General features: G+C 39.9%; 1 protein-coding gene across 3 annotated transcripts in view; it reads right to left on the bottom strand.

Annotated features, from left to right (window-relative positions):
• Positions 1-4,885: 4,885 nt before the first annotated feature.
• Positions 4,886-16,021, bottom strand: part of si:ch1073-280e3.1 (complement factor B) — a 53,913-nt gene continuing 42,777 nt past the window's right edge. For all 3 annotated transcript variants that reach the window (XM_039768743.1, XM_039768744.1, XM_039768742.1), the window contains 3 exons: positions 10,994-11,126; positions 9,662-9,711; positions 4,886-5,763 (listed from right to left, as the gene is read on the bottom strand). In XM_039768743.1, coding sequence (XP_039624677.1) covers positions 5,602-5,763; positions 9,662-9,711; positions 10,994-11,126 — 345 coding nt within the window. In that variant the 3' untranslated portion in view covers positions 4,886-5,601. The remainder of the gene's footprint in view (positions 5,764-9,661; positions 9,712-10,993; positions 11,127-16,021) is intronic.

Here is a 16,021-nt window from a genome sequence, read left to right as displayed (position 1 = left end):
TGGGGAGGATGCCACCTCGATCAAACCCATTCCTCAACAACATATCAGTGGGGACGCTCCATCTTCGCTCCATCACAGGGAAATCCACAGCTGCCTTTCCCACACTGGCTGGTTCGCCCTACCTCTCTACCCTAAAGCTGTTCTCACGACTCAATTTCAGTTCTCTCTTTCTTTCTCTCTCCTTCTAACAATCACACTTCCATTTTAAAACAGGGCTGAGGCGCAGCTGCAGCAATCACAGCTCCAGCACAAATTAGGGTCAATGGCGCTCCTTCATGTGTATACAAAGTGCAGGGCCATCTGTTCCTACATTCCGCACTGGAACCATTCCTGCCATGCTGCCACGCCCCACCTGAAGACGCAAGTATAGATGGTTATTTTTTAAAATGGGCTCCTGATTCTTAAGCTGTGGAGCCGATTCTTAAGCTGTGGAACTGCTCTCTCCCCATTCTTTGGAACATTGAAGTGAAAAGTGCCCCATGTTATCACTTCCTTGGAATCCCAGTTTCTTCTTCTGACTCCTGTTTTTGGCCTTATGAACTTCTTGTGGTATAGCGGGTCCACAGCTCTCTTAGCAAAGGCCAGGTTTAGATAAATAATCACCGCGCTCGCGGCTTAGCAAGGGGGCGTGGTGGTTGTGGCTGAAGAGGTTCTCAGGGCGATCTGCGGTGTGGGCATTTCTCACCTAAGTGCACAGGTGAGAAACAGCCCATATCTGTGATTGTTCCTGGGGCTGCTAATTTGTCGCAGCTGCTATGCCCTCTCGACCTATAGAAGCGCGAGCTGGCTAACGAGAGGGTAGAACAAAAAAGAGGAAGATTGAAAAGAAAGATGGAGGTTGCAGAGGAATAAAGCAGGAAGCAGTGTGGAGAAAGCCAGTGTGTAAGAGAGAGAGAGAGAGAGTGAGAGTGAGAGTGAGAGTGAGAGTGAGAGTGAGAGAGGGAGCGAGCGCTCGCAGGCAGCTGGACAGTGAGCCATAGCAGGGTATTTGGCCGACATCTTGGGCTGTTGGAAGTGGTCGCTCCCACTGAGCATTGGAGGAGCGGGAGTGAGCAGAAGGAGGATGGATCACCACTGAAGACAGCGGGAGCCGGGAGACTTGGAAGGTGGATTCCACAACGTGAGCGTCCTGGTCATTGGGGAAGCCAAGTCTCGATCTGGAGAGTGCTAAACCAAAGCCAGGGATCAGGAAGCCTCCAGATCTGTCATGTGGGAAGAAGGTCAGCTGCAGGTAAAAAGAAGACACCAGGCTTTGTGTTTTTAAAAGACTACTTCCAGCCGTTATTTTAACCTCGTGGTTTTTAAAGGAAAGATTTTTTTTTATTCATAGGATTTTTAACCTCCACTACTTCACTCATTTTATGGATTATTTATTTATTGAAGATTTAAAGTACTGCACTATTTATTTGAACACTGTTTTGTTGATTTTTAAATAAAAGCACTTAGCTCTTTTTGTACACCATCCCCTTGCTTTGTTGTTGCCTCACTGCTAAGCTCATCGGCAACATTACCGACAGTGTAGGGTTCAAGGGCTCCTGAAGAGCATATGGGAGCATGAAGACGAACCCGCATCACTCTTCTCTCTTCCTTATCAAGAACAAAATCTGTTATCTTTGTTTCAGTTTTCTTTTTTGGGAAGGGAACCAAGGGGCGGCGTCAAGCTATATCTGGTAAATACCACTGAAAAAGGAAGCTGAAAAAATGATTAACATGTATTTATTATGGCATAAAAGAAGAATAACAAAGTAATCTTTCAAAATTTGTAATGCTGGAAAAAGAAACTGCATTATGCACCCAATGTCCAGGGTAACTCCTGAGCGTAATTTTGTCAATTTCCTTTATGCTTTGCAAAAAATAGTTAAAAAGATAAAGGAAAACGTGCTAAAATGTAGAAGACACATTGGTATGTAACACAAAAATGAAGAGACTGGATCAGCGTGTCGTTCTATGTTTTGCTCTATACTCTTCATTTATTTGAAAGACATATGAAAGAGTTTTGAGTTGTGTTTATTGATTAGATTAACCTTCATCCATCCATCCATCATAAGTGGAGTTTTAAATTTTCCACAGGCGTACCACTGTTGGCCAATTGTTTTCTGCCTTAGTGTAGCAACAGAGTGTATATTATCCTATTTTTGACTCAGCAATTCTGTTTTATTAATAATTATGTTCATTCAGAACAAAAGTGTGCCAAGTACCTGATATCATGTGTCACACACGTGTGCATGGGAGGCAGCTCAAAGGACCAAATCAAGGTAATTCCATGCCAGGCCAAGGGGTGGCGGGCTGCACTAACTTTTCCTCTGTTATCCCAGCAGACCAAACATGGCAAATTCTGCCTGGTTCCATCCACGATGATGTCACTTCCATTTCCGCTCACAATGATGTCACTTCCGGTTCTGGCCACAAGACGACGTCACTTCCAGGTCTGGACACAATGGTCCGGCTATGAAGACGTCATTTCCGGTTCTGGCCACTCTGACATCACTTTCGGGTTCCCTGCCTTAAAGCCCAGACCACTTCCTATGTTTCCTCAGTTCAATGTTGGACTCAATTCTGTACACATCTGTGCAACCTATTTTGGCCTTTTGCAGCCAAGGCTCAAGTATATGGGTGGCTGCCCCAAACCTTTTTTCTGTGTGTCAAGGCTGTTTATTTCACACATAGCAGAACTGTCACTTTATGCCCTGAAATCATCTGATTTAAGTATGCATCTATTGTAACTGTATATCATTCAAAATGTACACAAGCCCCAGCGGCACATGCATACTCACATCATATTTTTTCTTATGTCATGTGTGCTCAAATCATATTTTTTAATGGTGCACATTCTGAATCGCATACAGACAGAATGGTTTAATGACAGATGCCTACTCAAATCATATGATATTTTTTCCACAAACGATACCTCATATACATTCATATTCTACATTGCATTGGGCCTACTGGCTACTGTCCACCTCAAACTAAGAAAACCAACAATTTTTATACATTGGTGGATCTGCAGTGAGCATGCTGCCTTCCAGCATTGTACTCTTCGCCTTTGACTTCCTTCTTCCAATCTGTGATGTCATTTCTTTTCTCTTCATGTAAACTGGTGCAGGCTATGCAAAAAAAAAACATTGCAATGCCATGACTTTGTATATGGCTTTACCTAACTTAAATCATGAATTGCAGAACCCGCTAAGTGTAGAGCTTGTGGCCGGGGCTTCTGTTCTCCTATTGCATTCTATGTTGTTACATTTAATGTAGCCGACAGAGTGAGTTTCACATTGAATGGCAGCATGATCCTTGTCAGTGAAGCATGCACATAAGTTTCATTGTATTTTGTACACCTACTAACAGTAAATCTGAACAGAATTCATTATACAAACTGATTACACTATATTGCATTTTTTATCAATGTGTTAGATTTTTTAAATAATCATAGCCACCTGCACATGGAGTATAAGAATGCAGTGGCCATCAACACTCAGCATTATGCATTTTCTGTGGCATGTTCTGCACATGTATAATAAAAAACATTTGAGAGATGAAAACTGCATACTGTATTATATGATAGAGCTAAACCATGTTGAAACAAACTGAGGCACCACAAGCTAGTTATCAAATTTTAAAGCATAGTCTGAGTTCAATTTGCTGAGGATACAGTCATAAAAGAACAACTGAGGATGTTTTTTTTTGAGAGAGTACAATTAGAAACTTCCACTGTTTCATGTTGGTAGCGGTTTACTCAAACCCAAAATATGAAGAGGTAGTTCTGGGCTATGTTTTGAATCAATTTTAAATCAACTTTGAATTGTTTTTATTTACACATAGTGAAAAAGTGTGAGTGAATAAGTATGACATTTTTCTGTGAGTAAAGCAAAAGTAGTTTTCAAGGTGAGATGCATATGCTAGAGCAGGGTCCTGGAGTGCTACCATGGCTGCAGGTTTTCATTCTAACCCTTTTCTTAATTAGTGACCAGTTTTTACTGCTCATTAACTCTTTTGCCTTAATTTTTATTGATTTGAATTTTAAGCCTCTTAATTATTTCTTGTCTTTTTAATTAGCAGATAAACAATATTGACATACAAAACAAGCAAACACTTAACCAGGAACCAGTGTCCATTACCTAAAAATAAAGAAAGGTCATGGTCTCAGAAATGTTGACCTACTCAGGTCTACTCAGGTGTTCTTGGCCAAAAGCAAACCAACAGGTTTGGAAATGTCTGCTGTGGCAGAATGAGAGCACCGACAAGCCATGGAATGAAATAATGGGTTAAGTTAACAACAAGAATTGACAATTAGCTGGTGACCTGTTGGCTCACTTCACATCTCATTTCTGTTTGCATGCACTTTAAGAAAAAAAATGAGCAATTCAGATAAATGAATCTTAAAAAAACAAGTTAATTAAAATGAAGAGAAAAGGAGTTAATTAACTGTAAAATAAACAAGAAAAGAGTTAGAATTAAAACCTGCAGCCACAGTAGCAATACTAGAACCGGAACTAGAAGAAGCCACACCTCTGGGAATGAAAGGTTGCAATGGAGGAAGACAAGCAGTGAGTTGAAGTGCCCTGCCGGTCTCCTTTTCAAGTGGCTCCATGTCATAAAAATGTTTTGCTTTTCTTTTTCTTCCTGAAACAACATGGATTTACTGTTTTACAACATTTGTGCAATATCAAGATGGTATTTAATAATTGACAACACTTTTGGCTTGACAAATGAATGGATTTGGTAAGTATTAAGCTTTTGTTATCACATTTGGACCATGGACCTATTACCTTAATTTTAAAGAGAAAGAGCACGCTAGGTGTTTTTAAAAATGTATTTTGCTATAGAACACAATTTTATGTGGCAAATTAATATATACCATGACTGAGAACAAATAACTTCAACTTGAAAAATTTCAAACGTATCCTTTAATATCTGTGTTAAAAAGTGTAATATGTGAATATTAGTGGTAGATCTACACTGTGCATATCACACAAAATAAAGCATAAGAGATATATTTTTTTTCTTCCTAAGACTTTTTTCTTACATAAAACCATACCACAGTGATATAATTTTCAATTTCTGTGCATTTCAAATAAATATATTGCAGGGAAACACTTTTCAGTTAAGGTCTTGCTATTCAGAAAAATGATAGAATTAGCCATGGGTCTGAATACTTTGGCAAGGTGCCTTATGTGTAAACATTAAATTTACCAAACAATTCAATAATCATTCTCCTGCACATTGAGTATGGCTGTCTTGACACCACTTACCACACCTCATTATCTGATGATTCACTTGTTACAGATCACTAATATAGATCAGGTAAGTGACTTGTGAAGTTTTGTTTGTGGGTAAAGGTCCCTTATCTGGATCAGCCTCTTGATTTTTCTTCTTCTTATTATTATTATTAATTGCTCTTATTGATGTTTTCTCTTCTGGCCTATTTTCTATCTAGATACAATAAATATCTAAGCTTCTTAATCTTTTTTTGAAATCTTTAAAAAAAATGACAAAATCAGGACTTCAGAAATGGCTTCAGACAAGATAAATATTAAAAGCTATGTTTACATTTTTAATTTTCCAAAATAAAATTGATTTAAGCCAGTTCTTCCACTTTAGTGTTTATGAATGGGCTGGCAAATCTGTAAATTCAAGGTCTTTTGCAAGGTGTGCCTTTAGCCACGGCAGCACTTTGAAGATGTTGATATGAAAGTCCCGGGCACCAGAAGGAGGTTCGTCCCGCTGCTTGCAATCATTCACTGTGCCCCAACTGATGACTCCCAACTACAAAGAGAGAAACAAAATGTTAGATGAGGTTTCAGTGTTATTTCTGGCAGACCAGTCTGTGAGCAGCCTTAGGTTTCCTCCTACGATGCTTCAGCTTATCCTTGCACCAAGTGATCTCAAAAGGTTTGAACTTGTAACTTTTTGATTTCAGGTTTTTAGAGTTTTGATAACAGTTGGGCCACCTGACTCTTAGTGGGTCTCAGTGGGTCACAATTTTTTTTGGCAGCCAATCTCTAAATGAATATTTACATGGAAATAGACTTAGGATATCCTGTTCAATTCTGTCTAAATTCTTTCTGTGTTTACCTATTATTAAATCTAAATTTCATTTATACTTTACTTTTAAAATAACTTAAAAATGTTTAAGCATAACTATTATCTACCGAGGGAATTCACTGCTGTGTTTTTGGCCGCTGTTTACATTCCCCCGCGAGCTAACTCCATGGCAGCACTCGGCAAATTCCATGACATCAGCACCTTAGAGACAGTTCATCCCGATCCTGTTTTATTGCAGCTGGCAACTTTAATCAGTGCAATTTATGGACTGTACTTCCTAAATACCACCAACACGTGATGATTCCCACCCATGAGAAGAACACACTGGATCATGTTTACAGCAACATACGCGGTGCATACAGGGCTGCACCACACCCCCACTTCGGACAATCGGACCACATCTCTCTGTTCCTGTACCCAGCCTACAGACAAAGGCTGAAACAAACAAACCTTATCATTAAGCAAGTTAAACTTTGGACCCCAGAGACTGAGAGCACCCTGCAGGACTGCTTTGCTCAGACAGACTGAGATGTGTTTAGGGTTGCAGCCACTCTAGAGGACTCTTCTATCAGCAAACAGCAAAGCTGAGGAGTGTACCAAAAGATCTTAAGGTTAGACTAAGAAAGGTTAAGGAGTGCTTCAGGTAGAAGGTAGAAAGTTGCAGCAAAATAACATCAGGAAGGTGTGGGATGGTATGAAGACCATCACAGGCTATAAGCAAAGGAACAGCTGTACAGCAGTTGACAATGTGGAGAAAGTGAAGGAGTTCAATCCCTTCTACAACTGGTTTGACTGCCCTGCTCCTGCTTTACCTGTCACAAACTCACCGGCCACCACCAACTCCCTTACAGCTACTCATCCACCAAGTTGCCAGCACAGATCATGCCGCTCTCTCTCTCCACCAGACTAGCGGCACATCAGAAGGTGCTAACACCTTCCCTGCTTCTCCACCCCCTGTTCCTCAGACCATCACTGCTGACCAGGTTAGAGCAGAACTGAGGCAGCTGCTCCCTAGAAAGATATCTTACCCAGATTAAGTGTGTCCAAGACTTCTAAGGGCCTGTGCTGTACAACTGGCAGGACCCCTTCAGCACATTTTTAATTTGAGCATATGATTGGGAAGGGACCCCACACTCTGGAAGACCTCAGTGAAATCCAGTGAACTCAATGACTTCAGGCCTATGGCCTTAATATCCCATGTCATGAAGACCCTGGAGTGACTACTTCTTCATCTACTTAGACTTCAGCTGAAATACACACTAGACCCCCTGCAGTTTGCCTATCAAGAGAAGGTGGGTGTGGGTGATGCCATTCTCTAACTTCTCCACCAGACCCACTCGCATCTGGACAAAGGATGTACCACTGTGAGGATCATGTTCTTTGACTTTTCAGTTCCTTTAACACCATTCAGCCCCTTCCACTGAGTATCAGGTTGTCCAGGATGGAAGTGGACTCACGCCTAGTGAATTGGATTACAGATTACTTCTCTGGTAGATCTCAGTTTGTCAGACTGGGGAACTGCACATCATAGAATGTAATCAGTAGCACAGAAACTACACCGGGGACTATTCTTTCCCCCTTCCTCTTCACCCTATGCACATTGGACTTTAGCTACAACTCAAGGACATGCCACATGCCAAAGTTCTCAGATGACACTTGCCACTGTTGGGTGTGTCAAGGGTGTACAACAAGAAGAGTACAGAGGTCTGGTGAATGCCTTTGTAGGATGGTGTTGGTCAAACCAACTGCTGTTGAACACTTGCAGTACCAAGGAGATAGTCATGGACTACTGTAGGTCTAGATCTCCTCTGAGACCTGTCTCCATTGAAGGAGATGATGTGGAGTGGGTCAAGACCTAAAAAACCTTGTAGTGCAGTTGGATGACAGTCTGGACTGGACAGAGAAAACAAAGGCTCTGTTCAAGAAGGGGCAAAGCTGGCTCTATTTTGTGAGGAGGTTGAGCTCCTTTGATATATTTAAGAAACTCCAGATGGTCTATCAGTCTGTGGTTGTCAGTAGTCTCTTCTATGTCGTGGTGTGCTGGGGGTGGTAGCATGAAGAAGAGGGAGGCTGATTGTATTGAAAAGCTGATCAGGCGAGCAGGCATTGTAGTTGGAATGGAAATTGACTCTTTGGTGATAGTAGCAGAGAGAAGGACACTATGCAAGCTGCTGTCTATTATGGACAACAAACATCACCCACTATACACCACCATAATTAAGTAGAGGAGTTTGTTTAGTGGTAGGCTTCTATCACATTACTGCAATACACTCTCATACAAGAGATCTTTGTCTCGAGAGCCATTAGAGTCTTTTAGCTCTTTACAACAAGTGGGTGGTTGAGCTCTGAACCTGATACTTCGTGTTTGCTCATAAGCTACATTAAATCTATTAGTTATGTACAACATATATCTGATATCTAACAACTTGGCCATTAACTTTTTGATTATATAACCCTTTTTTGTTATTACCCTACCAGCTTAAGCCAAGTCACTTTATTTTATTATACTTTGACAAAACATCCCTTTAGTATCTGTCACTTTAATATAATGTGCCACCTGTCACTTTGGTAGTAGTGTTTTTTGCACAATTCTCACAATGCTCTCTATTATAATGTCTAGTGTACTGTGATTGCATTATTTGAACAGTATTTGTTAACTTGGTATAATTAATTCTTGGCTACTTGTACTTGAATTTCTCTCAGGATCAATAAAGTATCTATCTATCTATCTATCTATCTATCTATCTATCTATCTATCTATCTATCTATCTATCTATATATATATGTGTGTGATTATTCCTCATGCAGAAGATGAAACAGGCTGTCCTTGCCTCATCAGGCACCCAACCTGGAGAAGATGCAAGTTCATCAAAGGGCCCACCCACACTTAATCAGTTTAAAATCAACAACTTACCATGTTCATGTTTTGAATGTGAAAAGAAAAAATAAGAACTTGGACTACAACTCAAAACACAAAACTTGTGTGCAAAGTGTATGTAGACAGCTACTGGGCATGCAATTCGCAATTGCCGAGCACTTTGAGTAGTGAGAAAAGCGCTATATAAATGCAAAGAATTATTATTATTATTAATATTAATATTATTACTCACTAGTTAATAATATCAGTAAAAGAATATGTCTTTCCCAACCAACAAGTGAAACTCTAGCAATCATGAAATAATAAGTTGATGCTATACAATTGTATTGCGTTTCTTCAATGCAAAATACTATTAATTCTGCTTATTGTTCTTATTCTAATAATTTCCCCATAGACATTATAGTACTAATTCCAAGACTCCATAACAATTCAGGATCTCACTTGTTGGTTGCCAAGTGCATCAGTCCAGTAGATAATTTAATATGAAGGAATCACCTTGACACTATGGATTAACTGTAGTGAAGAACAGAACAAGGTTTTGAGGGTGCACATGTTCAGCCTTTCAATAATAATATTTTTTCTTTGGCAACTACAGAAGACAAAGTGTAGCTAGTATCTCATAACTGCAAAATCATATCAAATACATTTACCAGAGTATGACACTCATTACAGCTGGCCCACCCTTAGTAAAGACTACAAGAAATGTGATTTGTATGTCAGCAAACATGAAGACAAACTCACCTGAAAGAATCGCCTCTTCTTCTGGACGAAGAGGGACCCACCTGAATCTCCTAAGGAGCAAAGATAGTCTTTGTAATAATCCACTAATTGAAAAAAATATAAATTCCCTGATAAGACCCAACGTACATAGAAATTATACGAAACATTCTGATGCTGGTGCCGTACAACATCTTTAACATGTGAAACACAGTAGTATGATCAAATAAAAATATATTTCTATCTATCTATCTATCTATCTATCTATCTATCTATCTATCTATCTATCTATCTATCTATCTATCTATCTATCTATCTATCTAACCTCCTGTTTAATATTTTGACCCTAATAGGGTGGGGCACCCTGATGCTGTGTGGGGAACTGCCTCCAGGGCTATTTAAGTTCACAGAATAAGTTAGCTTCAGCTGCATTACTGTTTACCTTCTGTCTCTTGGCTCTTAACTGCATTCCTGGATTTTGCATGTCTTTACTCTTCTTCATATTTTGCTTTCGGACTTTTGCTTGTTAATTTACTGACTCACATCGAGACAGTATAGTTGTTGAACAGTAATAGCTGGGAAATGGAACATGGTCAGGAAAGGGCCAAGTTCAAAGCCAAAATTCCAGCTGATCATTTGTCAAACTGATACAGTAGTCACTAACTCAGACTCGAAGCACCTATAAACTGGAATTTTGTGTCAAAACCAGAAAAATAATAGCTAGTAGGTTGTTTTGTTTTTTTTTTTTTTGTGCATTAACACAGGAATTTATGTACTATTTATGCTCCAGAAATAGATCTGCCAACCTTTATACAGTGGCCTCTCCTACCACTAATGGAAGTTCTACTCCAAGACAGACTTGACCTACGCATAATGTATATATCTAATTTGACAGAAAACATTATGTTTCAGTGACTATCTATCTTTTTGTAGTTTCAATTAAATGCAAAATTAACCATTAAGTCTGAAAAGCATCATTTTTAAAGCTTAAATGTAATTCACAAGAATAGAAAAATTCTTGCTTTATCAGTAATGTGCTATGCATATAATGTACATGACATGATGCTCTATTTCTTAAATATATAGCATTTGAAAAGTGCAAGCCACAAACCACTTCCAAAATTACCTGAAGATACTGGACTATGCAATTTTATTAATGTACTCTAATGTAAAATATAGTAAATATATATTCTATGAGCAGGCCTTTAGGTTACGTGGAAATGGCATAGGCAAAATGATTAGATCATGCTGACTTTTAGAAAGGCTTTCTTGTCCTTGTAAATTGATAAATTTCATTGGATTAGTAAAGGAGTCAAAAACCATATAGTACCTTTAGTTTGAAGTTTTATGACATACCTTTGCACGTGATAGATTCTTTATATTGCTGTGAACCTCCTGTGCACAAGAATCGGTCTGTCACAACCTCAGACACCTCAGTTACTTTCTCATAACCCTGTGCATCTTTGGCTGCAGTATCACAAGAGAGTTTCTGAAATAAAATAAAGCACCTCTTAGTAAATAAGCAAATTAATCAATATTTTCATAGAGTATATCTTCTACAAGGTGAGTTAAATGCTTAAACATGGTCCTGTGTGCAAGTTGTTATGAATCTAGGAGCCTGGAACCAGCTGTAGGCACAAAGGTGAGGGATGAATCAAAATTGCTTCAAGGAGAGCTTAGATGAACAAAAGCTATTTTGCTGACATAAGGAAGGTACAAGAAGGTCTGCTTTCAGAATTTTTTCCTAAAAGATGCTAAAAGCCCAAGCTGAGAAGTAAAGAAATAGAGAAAGAGATATGTGCCATGACAGAATGTATGCACTAGGGGTCACTGTTGCCCCTTAAACCCAACAGACAGACATGCAGGACACAAGGTAAAAGCACCAAGAAGTTGTTTAATTCTTTTTCTTCTTGTACAGTGCCCTCCAAGCACCACAGCCACAGATAAAAAGGCAAGTAAACAAGCAAGTGTTGTCCAACTCCTCCCGACTCAGGCTCTCCTGCTGAGTTCATAGCAGTCCTTTATATAATGCCCAACCTGGAAGTGCTTCTGCTCTTCCATCCGTGTGACCTGCCAGCACTTCCTGGTCAGATGAAGTACTTAAGTTTTTAATCAGTACTTCTGGACTTCCGTCCCTGTGACTAGTTAATACTTCCGGGCTAGGTGAGAACCTTGTCTCCCATCTTTGTTCCACAGCATCCCCTGGCTGTACCCACGGCACCCAACAGGGTTGAGATAAAGAACACCATGTCCTGTGGGAATCCAGGGCACAGTGCAGGCAAGCTGCCAACTACCGTCTTGGGAGAGGCAGTGCCCCAAAGTAGCTGCCTTCACCCATCTTTCCCGTCTCTTGGTGCCCTGTCCACGTTGAGCTGCCCGCCGTCTATTACAGCATTTACATTTTTTAGTGTTTCTGAAATAATTTTTTATAAAATATACTTATATATATTTTTGACTTTATCTTTTATTTTTTGTGTGCATCAGATACTGGTTCAAGACCACCCAAAATTAAGGCAGGGTGGACATCAGATATAAACATCTGGAAGAACATTTTAAATATAGCATCTTAACAATGGGTTATCCACATAGATAGATACGTAATGTGTAACCTCTGGCTTTTCCTGGGAATGCCTCTGTTATTTTATTTGAATGTAAAGTTTTAGAAAAAAAGGAGAGGACATGGTGCATAGGAAATACTTTAATCTATTTAGGTTGTAGATAGATAGATAGATAGATAGATAGATAGATAGATAGATAGATAGATAGATAGATAGATAGATAGATAGATAGATAGATAGATAGATAGATAGATAGATAGATAGATAGATAGATAGATAGATAGATAGATAGATAGATAGATAGATAGATAGATAGATAGATAGATAGATAGATAGATAGATAGATAGATAGATACTTTATTAATCCCAAGGGGAAATTCACATAATCCAGCAGCAGTATACTGATACAAAGAAACAATATTAAACTCAATAGTAATAAAAATGAAAAAAAAAAAAAAATTAAAATAAAATTAATGTTCGCATTTACTCCCGGGTGGAATTGAAGAGTCGCATAGTGTGGGGGAGGAACGATCTCCTCAGTCTGTCAGTGGAGCAGGACAGTGACAAAAGTCTGTCACTGAAGCTACTCCTCTGTCTGGAGATGACACTGTTAAGTGGATGCAGTGAATTCTTCATGATTGACAGGAGTTTGCTTAGTGCCCGTCGCTCTGCCACAGATGTTAAACTGTCCAACTTTAATCCTACAATGGAGCCTGCCTTCTTAACAAGTTTGTCCAGGCGTGAGGCGTCTTTCATCCTTATGCTGCCACCCCAGCACACCACCGCATAGAAGAGGGCACTTGCCACAACCGTCTGGTAGAACATCTGCAGCATCTTACTGCAGATGTTGAAGGATGCCAACCTTCTCAGAAAGTATAGTCTGCTTTGACCTTTCTTACATAGAGCATCAGTATTGGCAGTCCAGTCCAATTTGTCATCCAGCTGCACTCCCAGATATTTATAGGTCTGCACCCTCTGCACACAGTCACCTCTGATGATCACAGGGTCCATGAGGGGCCTAGGCCTCCTAAAATCCACCACCAGCTCCTTGGTCTTGCTGGTGTTAAGGTGTAAGTGGTTTGAGTCACACCATTTAACAAAGTCTTTGATTAACTTTCTGTACTCCTCCTTCTGCCCACTCCTGATGCAGCCCACAATAGCAGTGTCATCAGCGAACTTTTGCACATGGCAGGACTCCGAGTCATATTGGAAGTCTGATGTATATAGATTGAACAGGACCGGAGAAAGTACAGTCCCTGCGGCGCCCCTGTATTGCTGCACACAATGTCAGACCTGCAGTTCCCAAGACGCACATATTGAGGTCTGTCTGTAAGATAGTCCACAATCCATGCCACAAGGTGTGAATCTACTCCCATCTCAGTCAGCTTATCCCTAAGAAGCAGAGGTTGGATGGTGTTGAAGGCGCTAGAGAAGTCCAAAAACATAATTCTTACAGCACCACTGCCTCTGTCCAGGTGGGAGAGGGATCGATGAAGGATATAGATGATGGCATCCTCCGCTCCCACCTTCTCCCGGTATGCGAACTGCAGAGGGTCGAGGGCATGGCGGACCTGTGGCCCCAGATGGTGAAGCAGCAGCCGCTCCATGGTCTTCATCAGATGTGACGTCAGAGCAACAGGTCGGAAGTCATTCAGCTCACTAGGAAGTGATACCTTTGGGACAGGAGTGATACAAGATGTTTTCCAAAGCCTTGGGACTCTCCCCTGTTCCAGGCTCAGGTTGAAGATGCGCTGTAGAGGACTCCCCAGTTCCAACGCACAGGCCTTCAGCAATCGTGGTGATACACCATCTGGACCCGCTGCTTTGCTGGCACAAAGTCTTTTCATCTCTCTGCTCACCTGGGCTGCTGTAATTGTGGGTGGGGATGTCTCACCTATGCTGGTATCAGCAGAAGGATGGTTGGAGGATGCAGTACTCCGAGGTGAGAGTGGGTTACTGTGATCAAACCTATTAAAGAAGTTGTTCATTTGGTTTGCTCTCCACGTCTGTCTCGATGGCGGCACCCCGCTTCGAGCTGCAACCAGTGATAATCTTCATCCCATCCCACACTTCCTTCATGCTGTTGTTCTGCAACTTCTGCAGGTCTTTTACTTCTAGTCTGATGTAATAGTCTGATGTCATATCAAGCTGAACAGCAGTGCAACGCATGCTGGTGAAGATGAAACATGAAGTGGGACTTTTGAGCTTTTTTTATTATTTTGTATTTTTGTTTCCTTACCTGGGAATCTCAGAGAACAATCCTTGAGCCTTTTGCTAGCAATGTCTGATGCATTCACTGTGCTGTGAGAAAGTGCAAAAGATAATGTCAACATGCTCTGGCAGCGGTGTGTGTTTTTCTCTTGTTTGTATGAGAAGCAGAGAGCTGATGCTGGAGGAGCCCCCCTTACTCCCACATCTCAACTGCTCTTTTGAAAACTGCCAAAGCATTCTCTACATGTCTCATGCTATACCATTGCTTTGCTTAAGAACACCAAGAAAAGGAGACATCTAGGAATGAAATGGTCATCAGCATCTTACTACTTCTGCTTGGACTAAATGAAGATTAAAAGCACCCATATTGTAAGAGTCATTGTATCCTTGCTGTTTTTGGTTTTGATTGAAGTTAAATATAATTTACAAGTAAAACCTTAAAATTCAATGCCTTTGTTTAATTATAAACAGTGAGTCAAGAGACTAGATTGTTCATTCTTGGTCTAGCAGAGGTCTCAATTGACACTTGTGGATGCTCAGATGAATCCATCCAGTGGTGATAAAACTGAGTTGAAATAAAGGAGTGAAAGTAAAAGACAATCCCAGTTAGTAAGCAACCTACCTAAGATGTCTCTAATCTTAAATATGTGGGGAATAATAGGGAGAGTGTGCCAGGTAAGACGTTATAGGTAACAGGAACATAACAGGTTTTGAAATTTCTTCCTACCCCGATAAAGAAAAGATAATAAGAGGTTAATTGGTACCTTTCGTGTTAGGAGGTCTGATAACAGGATAAAACATTTGGCATAGCGAGCAGGATGTCTGTGTGAGGGTTAATGCTTTATCTGTCTTTTGTGGATAAAGAGGCTGTGAGCAGATAGGATGTCAAGGTTGATTTTGATGCTGCTTTACATTTCAGTGGAGTGCCTTTAGGTTCAAACTGAGACTGTAGACGTCAGACAGTCCTGTCTGCCAGAGAAAAATTTAAAACTGCTTTCTCACTTTGGTCGGAAACTGTTTTACTATACTACTGTATTATTGAAAAAAAGATATGATTATTCGATACAGAGAAGAGTTCTTTATTTACTAGATTTCTTCTAAAATGTAATTTGAAATTAAGTAGGTTTAGATGGATGGATGGATGGATGGATGGATGGAGTACTATTTCAAGCACCACAAAGCCTTAAGATATTATAATACAGTAATGTGCACAATTAACGTTACCAATTATCAGTAATTATATAAATCATTGAGCAAAAGTGTTATGAATTATTTTTGTTTTAAAATTCTCCCACATTATTTCAAGACTTAATTGGTATTTTAATTATTTTAATTTTTTTTTGAAGTTGTTAAATCCATTTCTGGTGTGTGTTTAAAGTTTTGAACTTGTTTTACAAGACTTTAAATATTTTGTGTCATTTCCAATGCTGTTTTGTTTTTCATGGATGTAGACATCTTTTAGGTTCTTTACTGTAAGTACTGTTGTTAGGGTGATGGACACCATGAGAAGACAGAAAGTTACCACCAGTGATATTACTGGGTCAACAGCATAAAGATCAGCATCAGTCACCCAGTCAGTACTGACCCCTGAGATTTGTTTTTCTAACCACAACTT

This window comes from Polypterus senegalus, chromosome 11 (assembly GCF_016835505.1).
Source record: "Polypterus senegalus isolate Bchr_013 chromosome 11, ASM1683550v1, whole genome shotgun sequence".
Lineage (NCBI taxonomy): Eukaryota > Metazoa > Chordata > Cladistia > Polypteriformes > Polypteridae > Polypterus > Polypterus senegalus.
The sequence above is the reverse complement of the archived record's forward strand: the minus strand, read 5'-3'. Positions and strand labels throughout refer to the sequence as shown.